Source organism: Gossypium hirsutum, chromosome D11 (genome assembly GCF_007990345.1).
Source record: "Gossypium hirsutum isolate 1008001.06 chromosome D11, Gossypium_hirsutum_v2.1, whole genome shotgun sequence".
NCBI classification, from domain to species: domain Eukaryota; kingdom Viridiplantae; phylum Streptophyta; class Magnoliopsida; order Malvales; family Malvaceae; genus Gossypium; species Gossypium hirsutum.
In genome coordinates, this window is record NC_053447.1 from 61,177,744 (window position 1) to 61,194,123 (window position 16,380).

At 32.5% G+C, this 16,380-nt stretch overlaps 1 protein-coding gene across 1 annotated transcript; it reads left to right on the top strand.

Moving 5' to 3' along the window:
- Positions 1 to 715: 715 nt before the first annotated feature.
- Positions 716 to 4,825, top strand: LOC107958669 (uncharacterized). Its single transcript, XM_016894500.2, has 5 exons — positions 716 to 1,718; positions 2,342 to 2,459; positions 2,667 to 3,019; positions 3,148 to 3,246; positions 3,451 to 4,825. The coding sequence occupies exons 1-5, from the start codon at positions 898 to 900 to the stop codon at positions 4,700 to 4,702; spliced, it is 2,643 nt and encodes an 880-aa protein (XP_016749989.1). The 5' UTR covers positions 716 to 897; the 3' UTR covers positions 4,703 to 4,825.
- The last annotated feature ends 11,555 nt before the right edge of the window (positions 4,826 to 16,380 follow it).

A 16,380-nucleotide genomic window follows, 5' to 3' on the forward strand; every position in this document is an offset into this window, starting at 1 on the left:
TTTCGTAAGACATTTTTCAAACTGATAAGGCTCTGTTCACTATCTTCATTGTCGAAGAAACAAAAAGGAGAAACTCTCTTCACTGTCGAAGAAAATAGTCCCTTATGATTTAGTCCTTGAAATCCTAATTTTTACTATTCTACAATTTAATTCCTCAAAAACAAATTTTCTTAGAATCTTATTCTACAGTTCAGTCCTAAACCTCGTTTTGTACAGTTTTGCAAAATAGTCCAATTTTTAAAATCTCCAGATTTTTTAATTTAGTCTTTACAACTAAACTGTCAAAATTTCCAAAAATTAGTCATTGATTTTTGAATAGTTAAACTTTCATATTCTATTTTTTTTTCAGAATTGTAAACTCTCAAATAATGTAAATTAGTTTTAAAACTCAAGTTTTGAAATATTTACAATTTAACCCTATAGTTTCAAACTTTACTATTTTATGCTCAACTTTCTAAATTTTCATATTTCATAATCATATAATTTAGTTACTACATCAATGTTCCATATTTCACTACTCAAACCCATGGAATTCGAAAATTTATAAATTTTATAATTTAATCCTTACTTCAATTTTTATTAAATTAAATCATTTTTCAACTTATTCATCTAACTAATATTCAAAATAAATATTTACCACTTTTAACTTAATATACGAAATTAACAATTAAGTCTTAAATATATGTTTATATTCCCCGGAAGGTATTTTCAGACATCAGCCTTGACCTTTTTTTTCTTTTGTTGGGCCGATTATGGCCTTCCTTTCGTTTCTTCGGCTGCCCTTGTTTAACATTTCCTCTCTTCTTCCTCTGCGAATTTGTAACCTTGTTTGTTCGTTCATGGAGGAAGGCTTTAGTTTAACTCTTCCCTAACTCTCTCTCCTTATGCACAAATAAAATGGCGCAATCACCGTTCACTCTGCTTCTCCTAAAACGCCTTACTCTCTCTTCTAAAACCCCACTTAAATCCCATAACACTTCTCCCCTTCCAATTTTCACTTTCATTAAGCCAAAGCTCTTCTCTTCTGTTTCCCCACGACCTAAGGGCACCGCCAGTCACGAGCCACTTAAACCAACCTCTCTCTCGGCTCGTTTGAACTTTGTGTTTGACCAAATTGATCAAATTGAGAAACGACAACAACAACAATCGCCCGAAAACGACGCCACCCTCCAACGTATCCGAGCTTGGCGTCAATCAAGGAATGAATCTCATGCAATCCAACAGCAATTTCAACCCAAAGACCCTGATTCTGGAATTGCTGAAAATAATGTTAATGCCACTGAGTTTAGATTGCCTTACTCGCCCGAGTTAATCGAGCCACAAAACGGGGATGCCCTCCGGCGAATTCGTGGTTGGAGGGAATCCAAGTTTGGGGAGAATAAAGAGTGCATAGAAGGTGAAGTTGCTGAAAATGAGTCTAATGCTAGTGTTTTCACTATTGATTCAGTGACTGAGCTAGAGCTGGGAAGGCAGAAGGGAAAGGACGTGGAGGTGGTGCATCCATGGCCGGAGTGGATAGAGTTGATGGAGAGATTAGTGCAGCAAAATTACTTTGACCATAAAAGGAGAGACGAGGGAAAGATGGTGGAAGAGTTAGGATTTGATATGAGTAATGTTGTTGAGGAAGTTAAGGATGATGCTGGAATTGATTTCAAGGACTTCAAGACTGTGCAAACTGCTTGTCTTAATTTCGGGAAGGACCGGTTTGATATATTGAGGTTTGTAAATAATGATTGCCATTGTTTTTTTTTTTCAAACAAGATGGATTGATTTAGTTACATATATGTATATTGTTACATACAAATCGATATAAAGAAGTGATAGAGCTTTGTATGAATGCTGGAATGCTCCTATGTTGCTACTGAATTGCAACAAATTGGATGATTTCATATTTTGATGCTCCTAATAGAAATGTTATTTAATCTTTATCCTTTGTTTCTTCTGTAATTGATATAATGGTGCTTGAACTCACAGTGGGTTTTTGTAAGGATTATTCTTGCTAACATGGATAGTAAGGGAATCACTCTTCAAGCTTTGCCGAGACTATAGTGATTGTTCCTTATGCCAAAGATGGGCAATGCCTGAGAAAATCCTAAGTGTTTAATGTTTCTGATTGGCTTGGCTTCATGCTTTAGCTGTTTCAGTTGTTGGTTTCTTATGTTGTTTAATGACTTCGATCTCTGCCCTTCCTCAGGCAGTTTGTTTCTTCTGTCGCTGTCTTCTGCTTCTTTGGATGACTTAATGAATTCAATTACCCCCCCCCCAAAAAAAAAGGCTTATAGGAGTTATTTGGAACATTGTTTGATTAATGCTACTTTGCTGAAACAGAAAATTATTTCAGGTCATTGTCGAGACAGGATATCCAAAATTTGGTTGGTTTTGGATGTCCAAGTGCAGACAAGAAGGTGGTTTTCTCTGCAAAACTCTTGAGGAAACATGTCCACCTTGATGAAGGAGATGTAAGTATTAATCTCTATTTCTGCTTTTTTGTTTGCTCATATTGAACAAGCATCTACTGTTGTTGCTTCTTTTACTTTTGGCTGTTTAATTATTCAGGTGTTGATGTTCTTCATCACGTATCACTTTTCTGCACAGAATATTATCTGTTCTTTTTTCTCTTTTTCGTGTACGTGTATAGTGAACAATTCGAGGAATTTGTGTATCAGGTTTGTAGTTCTTGCAGTTTGAGGAATTCTTGCGAGAAAGCATATCTTCTAACGAACAAAGAGGATGAAGCGCGAACTGTTGATGTTATGCGTGTCCTATTGACCTATGCTTTCCATTACATGGACGGTTCTGCAGTAAATGAATCTGTTTTGAAACAGAAGTCTGGGAAGACTGTTGTCCGTAAGTTGGTTTATGAGATTGTTAAGTTGAGTGCTGTTCCTATAGACCCGAATCTTCCCCCTCCTGTAATAAAGAAACCTCCACCAAAAGTGAAGCAACCTCCTCCTCCTCCCAATAAGCGAGTAGGACGGGATGATGTTGAGATGAAAAAGGGCGATTGGCTTTGTCCCAAGTATGTTGGTTCCATAAGAGTTCTGAGTTTCAAGAACCATATGGAACCTAGTTTAATGCTTCAGATTCATCCTTTTAGAAATTTAAACACGCTTTAATCTTTTACATCATTGAACATTTTGGTCTCAGGTGCGACTTCATGAATTTTGCAAAGAATACGATCTGTCTACAGTGTGATGCTAAGCGTCCAAAGAGAGAGCTGCTTCCTGGAGAATGGGAATGCCCCGAGTAAGTTTACTTTTCTTTCCCTTGCAAAATCCATTATAGATTTTAACGTAAATCACATTTGCAAAAGTTCATTTATTGTGTATGATTTCTTCCCTTTAAAAGACAGATTCAATTTTTTTACAATTTTTTTCCTTCTGATCCTCTATTGCAGTTTAATATGTTTAATTGTCTGCGTTGCTTCTTGTTGTTATTGTGCTATGGCAGGTGCAATTTCTTAAATTACAGGAGAAATATGGCATGTTTTCACTGTGATTGCAAGCGTCCCCCTGATGCATACATGGAGAGTAAACTACAAGAAATTCAACCTGGTCCAAGAACAAGGTTGGAAAAGGTTGCTCGGCGGTTGGAGGTTTCTAATGGTTGGAATTTTGATTTTGACGATGATGAATCAGATGGGGCAGATGTTGCTGTTTTTGAGTTTGCAGATTCTTCAGTAAAGGGTGAAGCTTCTCCCTTGGGCACTCAGACCCATCGAGGGAAGTTTAGCGGGCCTGAAGATGATTCCAATACAGCTGACCGGGCCTCAAGCATCCATGAAAGAATGTATTCGGACATTGATAGCCGCAAACCTGGCATCGGGTTTGATGATTTTGATGAAGAAGATGATATTGACAGTTATGAGATAGATACTCCACGAAATAACCCAAGGCAGAAAGCTTCTTCGAGTGTTTACTCCGATAGTGAGGTGTTTTCTGAATTAAAAGGTAGTGATGGTTCCGATGATAGTTCTGCTGCTGGTCGAAGAACTAGGTTTCCATCTTATGATAAGCCATCTAAGCACGCGCATAAAAAAGTAGCGTTATTCGACTCTGAGGATGAATTAGATTTTGATTCAGACGAAGACCTTCTGAACTGGAAACCGAGGCATGTAACCGACACTAAGCTCAGGGGTAGAGATGTGTTAAAGGACTTAAGTTTTGACTCTGAGGACCTTGATTTGGATTCCAATGATGATGATGATTTTGACAGTTCCAGGTCCAAACGGAGAAAAGAGAACAAAGGGAGTTATGGTAGAGGCAATTTTCGTAACAGAAGTTCTGGTTTCCAAGGTGGTTCCTTCTCTGGTTCAGACCATGAAAAAGATGGCCCACATTCCAGGAAAAACGAGTTGAGACAGAGTAAAGTAGGATCTAGCAGACGAGGAAACAATATTGGTGGCTATGGTGATTATAACTTCAGAAACAATTCACGAGCTAGACTGAACACCAAGATGGATGGTGAAAGAAACAGCTCAGATAATTTCAATAGATCATATCGAGGGTCCCGAGGTGATAATAGGAGGTTTGGAGATGGTGACTATGGGAAGCAGAGAACGAATAATATGGAGAAATTGAAGGGAGGCAAGAAGGATGGAGCATTTGGAAATGGGTACCGTGGTAAGTCTCGTGAATATAGTAGGGAGATGGATGATGATGCTAGTGAATTTAGAAATAGCAGGCGTGTTATTGAAAGATAATGGCATTTTTTCCTAAGTTTTTTTTTTTCCCTTTTTATGGCAATTCTATAGAAAAAATTGTATTCAAGTACATTCAAATTTGCTGATTAAGTCTTAGCTCGATTGGTATTGGCATTGTTGTCAGTGCAGGAGTATGTGGATTTGAGTGCATTGAATCGTATTATTCTCTTATTTAAAGGTTAGGAAAGGGTTATAGATAATTCTAGTTATTCTTCAAAAAGAACAAATATAATAAGAACTTACAATGAGATTAATGTTAAAAAAAACTATTCAACAATTAAAGAATCCAAGCTCTGCCTTCGAAGCTATAATAAAGCTTCCTTGATGGTATAAATTTCTGCTAAACGATGATCCCACACATTATTTACATGGCCCGACTAACCTTTCGTACACCTACCATTATGTCCCGTAACGCAGCAGCAAAACTCGTGCATCCCTCGTCCTAAAAAGAAGCAGCAGCGTCAACGATACATTTAAGCTTACCAGCGCAAGGCCGACTCTAACCAACCGCCGATGAAATTGCATAACCTGAGTTAGACTGTGTTCGTCCAAAAACAGATTGCGCCTCGTCCCAATGCTGCAAAAAAGTACAAGCAACATTAATAATGAGCGAAGGAAATCTTCTGCATTCCATACAAGTAAATTACGATGAAACCAAAGGCTCCAAAGAGCTGCAGTGAAATCAGTGGTCTGGAGCAAAGAAACAATGAGTTGATGCAAGCTCGAAGGGGACTGCAGATGGCCCATTTGCTGCCAAACTGCTTGAGCAATCGTACACGACACTAAAACATGATCCAGAGATTCAAACTCTCCACACCGAGGACAAGTAGTAGCAACATTAACCCCTTTATCAGCAAGCCTGCCATTTGTCGGGACAGAGTTTTTCAGACATCACCAAATGAGATATTTAATTTTTGGCGGTAGCTGTCTATTCCAATCCGCAGCCAAGGACCTTCCTCCTCTAACTGAGCTATATTAGTGTGCAAATCTGTACCTCGATTTCACCGAATAAATGCCATTAGAAGGCCAATGGCACATTGATTGATCAGGTCGTGTCTGTAAACTAATTGGTACTTTATAAACTCGACTAGAATCGTGAAGGGTTAAGATGCCCTCAACCAAAGTAGATCCTTCTTCACTCGATCTCCGACCAAGGAGTAGAATCAACATAGAAATTATCATCCCCTAGTATAGATTCACCATCTCCCATGCACCATCTAAAAGCCTTTATTAATAAGACGCTTAGTACTTGGTAGCACGAACAAAAGAAGAATTATTCTCTTTTTCATCACAAAATATTTAAAAAATTATTTGATAAAAGGTTGATAAAAATTTTGAATTGTCACTAATTTTATGTACCATTATTAATTAATCAACTTCTATAATCTACAAAAATATTTTATTTTATGATTTTGATTCTTTTAATGTTTTTAAAATGCACATTGACAAATAAATAATTATAATTTTATTAGTTAGATGAGATGGCAAAAGTTTCTCTTACCTTAATAAACTGTGGAGGGTTTGATCCTCTATATCTACTAGAGGTGTGCATGGGCCGGATCGAACTCAACTAAAAATTCAGACCCATTTGCTAGGCTCGGGTCTGGCCTAAAAATGAGCTTAAAATTTTACCCAAGCCCGACCCATATAAAAATACTAAAACCTGGGCTCGACCCGGTCCTCCCATATTAATTTTTATATTATTTTTTATATAATTTTAAAATATATATAATACATCAAAAATACTAAAAACATCAAAATAAATATTTCTCAATAAATTAAATATAAATTTTAAAAAATATCTATACTTAAATAACACTAAAATAGATGCAACTTAACAAGTAAATGCCTCTAAAATAATAACAAAATTAATAAATGTAAAAATAATAACAAAATTAACAATAAAATAAGTTTTATATAATATCCAAACAATAACAATAAAATAGTAGCAATATAATAGTAAAATTGTCGCAAAATAGGGAGAAAACAACAATAAAAAAATATAAAAAAAAAACAAATTTTTTTGTCTTTTAGTGAATTTGGGCCGGGACAGGCCAAAAATGCCTTATTTGAGGCCTGGCCCGTTTTTAAACGGAAAACGGGCCTTTTTTTGTTTAAGCCAATTTTTTGAGCTTATATTTTTGTCCAAACCCTCCTACATTTCAGACGGGCCTTTGGGTCGGGCCGGGGGACTCAACCCATGAGTAGGCCTAGTATCTACCCCTTAATGGGCCTATAAAACACAGAGTATTAATTACGACTCGCTCCGATACATATCTTGAGAAATAAAAAAAAAAGTAAACGAATTGAATATTATTTATAAGGTTAATTTTAGTATTTAGAAAAAAGTAAATATCATCTAAAGCAGTTTGATTTAATTTTCATCATACATTTCCCTCTAATTAAAAGCATAATTTTTTCAATAATTAATTTTTAAAATTATTGTCAACATTGATTTCTATCTAAAAAAGATTACTGACTATTAAGTATAATATTTAAAGCTATTTAAGAAATTATTCAGAATCACTAATCTATGTAATATGCTTCTATTCTTTTTATTTAACGAATAAAAAGCGTTTGAATTATATATTTAACTTTACCCAATAATTTAATTTATTACTTTTAAAAAGAAATTATGATATAATATGTTTATAGTTAATTATTTATTTTTTTATAAAATTATTAAAAATTACTTAACATATAAATTAATATGTACAACTATTCCGTGCATTGCGTAAACTAGCATTGATATATTATCAGGTTAAATCATATTTAATTAATATTAAATTTATTATTATCATATAATAATAACTATTAATATATTAAATATATATAATCTTGAAGCATTTACGAAAAATATAAAAATTTATGAGATATTTTAACCTTTATATTATAATTACAAATTTAATAAATACTAAATAGGTAATACAGCTGTCTATATCTCAGAAAAAGGAAGAATTTATAAAAAAAATAAAAATAAAAGCAAAGATTTGGAGTATTAATGTAATTATAGTAGTTTGAGATTTGCTCTATTAATTTTTTATACATTAATGATTCGGGATCCAAATAATAATAAATTAAAATAAAAAATAATGAAGAGAAATTTAACCTTAAAAAAAGTCTACGAATAAAACTTACAACATTTTATTTTTGGTTGATCTTCAGTGAAAACCTCTTATATATAGAATGCATTTTTTTTAACAAGTTAGAATACATAATTGAAAGCATTAAGAGAGAGAATGACAAAAGGAAAAGCTACATATCTTATGGTTCAACAAATTTTGCCTTTGATTTTAATATCGAATTTAGGTAATTGCTTATATATCTCGATTGAATCTTGAAGTATTATATATATGTGATTATTTTCCTTTGTCTTGATTGATACAATATTGTATGTATGATTAGTTGTAAGGGCAATAGCAGTGGATGGTACAAACTTGCTAACTTCCTTGGCACCTTGTTCAAAAATTCCGGACTGCAAGCTAGCCTGTAAAACCCAAGGTTTCCCCAAGGGAGGCGTTTGCCTTGGAATTTCCCTATCAGCTTTGCAATGTTGCTGCATTCATTGACAGCTGAAATTCATGGTCAATATGTCTTCTGTTGGGAAGGAAGACGTGCCTAAGGAGTTAATCCACATTTTTGAACAAAATAATGCATCAGGTGTTTTTATTCCTTTTAATTTGTTATAATGTTCTTATGTTATTTTCGAAAAAAAAAACCAAAAAATCATGGACTAATAAAAGTGCTCTATATTTATTATATTTCTCTCACGTGTTTACCTTTTTCTCTTCTTTTCTTTTCTTAATAATTATATTTTTTTTCAAATCGATTTTATAAAAACTAGTTTTTTTTATAAATATTGAAAAGGCTATTTAAATTTTTTTTAAATTTCAAAAACAATATATAAAATATTATTTAAAATATATAAATTTGAATTTTTTTTTAAAATAGAAAATGTAAATTTAGAAAAAAAATTTGAAAAATAAGAAGTAAAAAATATTGAAACTTATAAAAAAAATTGTACAAACAATTTGTTTAAATTGATCAGTGATCGAAAATGAATTTTGAAAATTGGTCAACATTAGTAAATGCTAGTCAAAGCCGATCGAAGTCAGTAATTTGTTGAATTTATATATATTTAATAATTTTTTTATTTTTTTCTTATAATTCAATAATTTTTTACTTCCTCTTCAAATTTTTTTTGAATTTAGCTAAAGTTTTATTTTTTATTTTTTAAATTTAGTTGTAACTTAAATGAAACAATGCGTTTAATAAACAAACTTAAAAATATTTTCACTTCTTTTTTTCATTTGCCCGTAATTGTTGCTTCATATTTTTTCTCGTCATCGGCAACAATATTGCTTCTTTTTCATTCGATCGGCGACCTCCATTTGTTGGAATCTTTTTTCTCACACTGATTTCTCCAACATCTTTGGCATAATATGAAACATTCACTCTTTTAAGATCGTGAGAGTATCGAACTAGGTTTTCTAAATATAAATATATTTTTTCATATTATCAATCATATAAGCTTTTATTTAGAGTACATCATTTGTTAAGAATGAGCAAAACTCCATTTGATTCAAAAATTTTGAAAAAAAAATTAATTTTTAAGTTAATCGAATCAAGTTATTCAAGTTAACTTGAATAAGTAATTCGAATTTCTAGTTCAAGTCGAGTTGAATTTTACAATTCGAATAAGAAATTGGTGTAAATACCCTTTTGGTCCCTGTCAAATTTGAAAATGAGCAAATTGGTCTCTCTTTCAACAAAAATTACAAAATAATTTTCAAAATTTCAAAATATTTATAAAAATTTCAAAATTTACATTTTAAAAAAATTATAAAAATCTAAAAAATATATAAAGAAATTTAAAATCTTATAAAATTTATAAAGTATCTTTTCTTTTTATTATTTTATTTTGAAAAATTATTCAAATATATATGGTTTCAAATTTATGTGTTCTAACATGAAATTAGTTAGACTGGAACAAGATTTTAATTTGACTTGTTTAATTTTTTAATTTAACTCTAACAATTTCACTTAATTTGAAAAAATTTCAAATCGAATTAGAATAATAAAATAGGACTTATCAACGCGATTAATTCGAATTTTTTTCACTCGATTCGATCGAATACTCACTCAGTCTACTATCCATCACATCATATCATCTCTTGCCACACTCAAGATTTCCCTTGCGTTTTAGGGATAGATTAATTCAATAGGACAATTATTCCAAGGGGATCACATTACGCTCTTCTTCTTAGGGGTGTGTTCAATTGGATCGAATCGAATGAAAAAATTTCGAGTTAATCGAGTTGACAAATCCTATTTTATCATCTTAACTTGATTTAAAATTTTCTCAAATCGAGTCGAATAAGATGAAATTCGAATTGAATTGAATCAAATATATTTGTTCGAGTCATATTAAAAAATGATTTTGATGTTTTTTATTTTTATGTAATCCTTTTTGAAAATATTTTTCTTTAAAGTTTTTAAATATGATCGTACAAAAAAATTAGAATAAATAAATTAACAAATAAAAGCAACGGATGGAGAAGAATGGGAGAATTTTGATTTTTGGGGGTAAAGGGGGAAAATAAAGGGGTAGTTTGATATTCAGTTTATATTTTAATTTTTCGAATTTGAAAACTTAACTTAACTTGAACTTGAATTTAAAAAAAAAAATTCAAGTTGACCCGATTAATTCAATTAGAATAATTCAAAATTCAATTTTTTTTAGTGGAATATCTTTTACCAAACATGATTACAAGAAAAAACTCACAAGAGTCCACCGGTGACTTCTGCCAACAAAGTCTGTATCAATGAAATCATCATCGCTAATTTTCCACGACTTTTCTTCATTGCTCAAAAACTTACCATGAAAGTTCTATTAGACCATAAAAAATGGCAAAGAAAAGCAGTTATCCACTTCGAAGAAACTTCAAATAAAGTTATCTTTGTTAATGGACCTTCATTAAAGCAATTTTTTAGTCAGTGAACTTCCAAATATTTTCTCTTTAGTTTCTTTGCATTCCCACCACAAACCAATTACTTCACCATCACGTATAATTAATATATATTTATGTATGCTCTAAACTCTAAAACCACACTAATCCCTCGAGAATCTCAGCTTTTTCACCAACTTAAACTGTTTCGATTCAAAAACAATGCAGGCAACCAATCATGAAATCCTCATATTTCTTTCAGCTATCTGTCTCTCATTCTACAGCCTCTTCACAATCTACCAAGCCTACACTCATGGTGACTTCTCCATGGTGCCTTTCACAGTATTCGTTTACATTGGTCCTTTCTGTCTCATCTATTGCATTAAACAACTCCAAGATTCACCTCCCATGGACACTTCACTAAGGAAACGTTTCTTGAAATCTGTCATCTGGTTTTTAATCAGTGTTATCTCATTCGGATTTGCTTATCGATTCTCCACCTTTGTTCATCCTGTTGCAGCTGTTTTTGTCTTTGCTCTTGCAGTTTTTTTCAGTTCTTTCCTCTTCTTCTTTTATTTTGTCCGACCCAATTGCAAGAGCGGAACTCTACCAACTGAGCTATATCCTCCGAGTCAAGTGGAGAATTCATGAAGGAGCCAAATGCTTCTTCTATTCTTTTCCTTGGCGCAGCTGGGCCATCCTAGACTTGAACCAGATGCTTCTTCTAATCTTTTCCTTGGAACAGCTAGGCCATCCTAGACTTGAACCAAAGATCTCACCCGTGAAGTAAATCATCGCACCTACGGTCCAACCAATTGGAAGAGAATCAATAGATTCTAGTGGTAGCTCTAACAGGGTAATTGGAGTCTGAACTACACCAATTCTTATAATCCATATTAGACATTATTTTAAAACCAAAGTTGATACAAGTCTCAAAGGCCCAACCCAAGCCCAAACAAGAAGACAAACCATGCTTACTTGAAAATCAGGCCAAATTGTCAAAGTGACCCAATTTGTAAAGTTTTATTTTTTTTAAATACTTAGTTTAAATTTTTATGTAAATATTCAGTCCAAGATGCCCAATTAAAAGCCCTTGGCCGAATTTCCATTTAAAACTAAAATAATTAGGAGTTTGTTTAGTTTTAGTTTTCTAATTAGATTAGGAAAATATTTGAAAAGCCTATATAAAGGCTTGGCCAGCCACCGTGTTAGATACTTCTCAATTATATCAAAAATATCAGATTTTTTTAAGTGCAGAATTCTCTTTGAGTTTTTCTCCAAGAATTCTCTCTTGAGTTTTCTTTAGAAATTGTTTTAACAATCTTTTGATTGTGGGAGCCATCTTCAGCCTTCTTCTTGCCATTGATATTCTTTGGAGGGGAGATTAGAGCCGTTTGAAGGGAGTTGTGAGATCTTTCGGGATTTCAAGGCTTCTTAGGACTTATCTTTTAATTTCTTGATGTCAATTCTTTCTTTATTTCTGCTTGTGTTGAATCTTTATCTAATTTTATTTTCTGTTCTTATTGTGTTTTCAGCCTTTTTCTATCTTAAGGAATCAGCCCAAAAATCTCCAATTTTTAGGGTTCTTCCATACTCTTTTTGGGTGAAATTAGATTGTCGAAATTTGGGAAAAACTATCTTTGTGTTCAATTGGGCAGAATCGCAATCTCCTTTAGGGTTTCAAGAACCCTTATTAACACTTATTTCTATTCTCAATTTGATTCTTTGCTGATTTGGGGATTTTATTTCAGATCTGGAAATTCAAAGTTCTAATCTTTTAATTTTCTATTTCATTTCAGATCTGATTGTTTAGGGTTTTCGTAAGAGTTTCTCGTGACTTGGCAACTCGATCTTGGTCCGCGCGCAACCCCCGTATCAAAAGTTACAAGATTTAAGTACATAATTTATATATAATACCTAAGTGCATGCCACTTTTACCAAAAGAAAGATTACGTCACCAAATTGTCTCTGAAATTGGGATTGATCTGGATGCTGAACCGGGACCTTTGATTTCTACTGACATGCGCACAGAAACAACCGTACGCAGAGTATTTTATACTCAGTGGTATTACCATAGTTCAAACTATATAACTTTAATGAATTATAAATATTAATCATATAACATTAAACATGTAAAATTTATAACTCATAAGAACTAATTTACATTCAGCTTCATAATTCATATAATAATTCATCAACAATATCATATATTAATAACTTGAATTTGATCAATTCATGAACCTTAGGTTCATGCTTTCAAATCTCACAATTCGACTAACAATTTCTTTCTTATCCTTTCAGTCGTACGATCAATCAAATTTATTCAATTCTCACATTTCGATTATTCACCCTATTAACAAACTCGGACCTTGGCGAATACACGGTTTCCAACCAAACACACCAATATGGCACTTTGTGCCTAAAACGGTACTCAGTACCTGATCAATATATCAGAAGCAGTATACAACACATAAAGTGCCTGAAACGACACACGTGGTGCCTAATACGACACATAGTGCCTGATCGGGAAAGTCGATAAATTCCCGCACTCTTCCAATCCTATGGCATGCCAATTATATCCGTCTAAGCCCGATTAGTTAATAGGGTATTCAAATCACTTTCTCAATTTCAATTTCACTTTCAATGTACAATTTAATTCGATACAATTTTCCACTTTCCAACAATATACTATTAAATATTCATACATAATCACACTTCATCTCAATTTCATTCATTTCAATATTGATACTTACCTTAAAATTTTACTTAACATACACATAAATTTAAATATAACATTTAATAAATAGTAGTTTGATTTATAGTCATACAAACCGTGAATTTATCGTTTTAGTCCTCCATAGCCTTCTCATTTCCTTTGTGTACCGATGCCTCGGGTTATTTGTTAGCTACGAAAATAATAATAATTTTTTCATTATTAATACAGCACCAATTTATATTAAATAATTAAATTTTTATTCAATTTCTATCTTAATTTCAATTTAGTCCTAACTAAATTCACTTTTCTATCTCAAGTCATACCTTATTTTTACTTAATTCCTACCAAATTCAACTTAACTATTCAATGTTCATATTAAAACCCTAATTTCAATTTTTTTTTGAATTTAATCCCTCTAACACAAAACTTATAGCTTCTTTTACAATTTAATCCCTTAATCAATTCTAACTAGAAATTCTATCAATTAAACCCCTAATTCATCATTTTGTCCAACATGATTTATATTCAAAAACCTAAGAACTTTTAAAACTTCGACTTAAATTCAACAAAACCTTATTCTAAAGCTTCTAAAACATCAAAATTAAGAGAAATGGACTTAATTGACTTACCTATTAAAGCTTTAAACCTTCAAATTCTCGTTTTTCTTTTTCTTTTTCTTTTTCTCCTTTCCTCTACTCTGTTTCGAAATGGTTCTGTTCTTTCCTTAATTTGTTTCTCTTTTATTTCATTTCGTTTTCTTTTATTTGTCTATTAAATTAATTAATTTAATATAATAATAATTAATTAAAATAAATATCTATTTAATATCAAATACATGTATTACAATTGTACACATACATATTATTACACATGTGTTTTATCATCACCCTACATTTGTCATAATTCAATTTATTTGATAATATTAATAATAATTACAACAATAATTTAATATAATAATTCAATAAATATCTATTTAATAATTAAATATAAGTATTACAAATGTATGTATTCTATTAATACACTTGTATTAAATAATCACCATATATTTGTCTTTATTTAATTTATTTCTTAATATAATATTTATAATATAATTAATTTAATAATATACTTTATAATTAATTTATATATATAATTAAATCATATAAAAATTTAAGATTTTTATAATCTTATGCCGCCTCAACCTCCAATTGTGGCTTAATTGCCCATTTGGTCCCTATTATTTTCTTTTAATCTATAATTAAATTTTTACCCTTCTTTCAATTTAATCCTTTTTCCTAATTGCCCTTAATTAAGCTAAATTCACGCAAGTAAAATCTAATTAGACACACTACTAGACTTATAAATATTTCTAATAATTATTTACAAACTCATTTCATTAAGACGGAGGCCCGATAATATACTTTTCTGATGCTCGTAAATTTTGGGTCATTACAGAAGGAGCTTTTCAGGCCAGGAGCAGAGAAAGCTCAAGCTCGAGCTCAAGCTACAAGGGCAAGAAGCCTTGGACAGAAAAGAAAGAAAAAGAAAAGAAAGATGCTGCTAAAAGGAAGTTTCCACCAAGCACTCATTGCAAAAAGACCACTCACTTAGAAAAATATTACTGGTACAGGCCTGACATTTAGTGTAGAAGTTGCAAGCAACTAGGCCACATTGAAAATGTTTGCAAGAACAAGGCAAAAACACAACCACAACAGCAGAATCAAGCTCAAGCTGCTAATGTGCAATTTCAGGAGGAGCATGTTTTTACTACCTCTTGCTTTGCAAGTTCGAGCAAAGTCAGGAAAAATTGGCTGATTTACTGTGGCTGCACTCATCACATGGCTTTAGATAGGAGCTAGACACCAGCTTTGTGTCCAAAGTCAAAATTGCGAATGGTGAGTTCATCGAGGCCAAAGGCAAAGGCAAAGCTATGATCTGCACTCAGTCAGGTAACAAAACCATTTCAGAAGTTCTTTTTATACCTGACATTGACCAGAGTTTACTCAGTGTTGGTCAATTGTTGGAGAATGGGTATTCTCTTATCTTTGAATATAAGACTTGTGTAATCAAAGATCCATCTGATCAAGTGCTAGTGACAGCAGCCATGCATGATAGATCCTTCATTTTAGATGGGAATCGATTAGAAGCAAAGGCACATATAGCTTTAGCTGATGAATCATGTTTGTGGCACAAGAGGCTGAGGCATGTGAACTATAAGTCATTAAGTTTACTGCACAAAATAAGCCTAGTTGAAGACATATCCAAGATCGAGCCTAGAAAAGATGCATGTGAAGTTTGTCAGTTTGGCAAGCTGACCAGACTGCCTTTTCCTGTTAACAAAGCTTGGAGAGCTCAAGAGAGGCTCCAACTGGTCCTTATAGACATTTATGGACCTATGAAGACCTCATCTTTGAATGATAACAGATATTTTGCATTGTTCATTGATGATTGCACCAGATTTTATTGGGTGAGCTTCTTGAAACAAAAGTCAGATGTTGCTGATTTTTTTTGCAAGTTTAAGGTATTGACTAAGAATCAAGCCAATTGCAAGCTAAAGATTTTGAGGTCAGACAATGGGACTGAGTATGTGTCTCAAAGGTTCCAGAAGATTTGTGATGAAACTGAAATTTAGTACCAGTTAACCACCATCTACACACCACAGCAGAATGGTGTTTGTGAGAGAAAGAACAGAATTGTTCTCAATATGGCTAGGTGCCTGTTGTTTGAAGGCAAAATGCCTAACATTTTTTAGGCTGAGGCAGTAAATACCTTTGTGTATTTACTAAATAGGCTGCCAACTAATGCAGTTGAAGGCAAAACACCCTTTGAAGCTTGGTTTGGACACAAGTCAACTGTCTCACACTTGAAAGTGTTTGGCTGTTTATGCTATACACTAGTGCCAGCTGAGAAGAGAACTAAGCTAGAAAAGAGGTCCATGCCTGGAGTTTTTGTTGGCTAAAATAGTGTGAATAAAGGGTACAGGGTCTTTAATCCATCTACTAAGAAGATTGTTGTGAGCAGGGATGTGAAATTTA

What these genes read in the sequence shown, in the direction of transcription:
- LOC107958669 (XM_016894500.2), top strand. Translation starts at nt 898, where the DNA reads ATGGCGCAATCACCGTTCACTCTGCTTCTCCTAAAACGCCTTACTCTC. An exon ending in TCCACCTTGATGAAGGAGAT is followed by an intron (nt 2,460 to 2,666) that starts GTAAGTATTAAT and finishes TTTGTGTATCAG; the next exon opens with GTTTGTAGTTCTTGCAGTTT. An exon ending in GGCGATTGGCTTTGTCCCAA is followed by an intron (nt 3,020 to 3,147) that starts GTATGTTGGTTC and finishes TTTTGGTCTCAG; the next exon opens with GTGCGACTTCATGAATTTTG.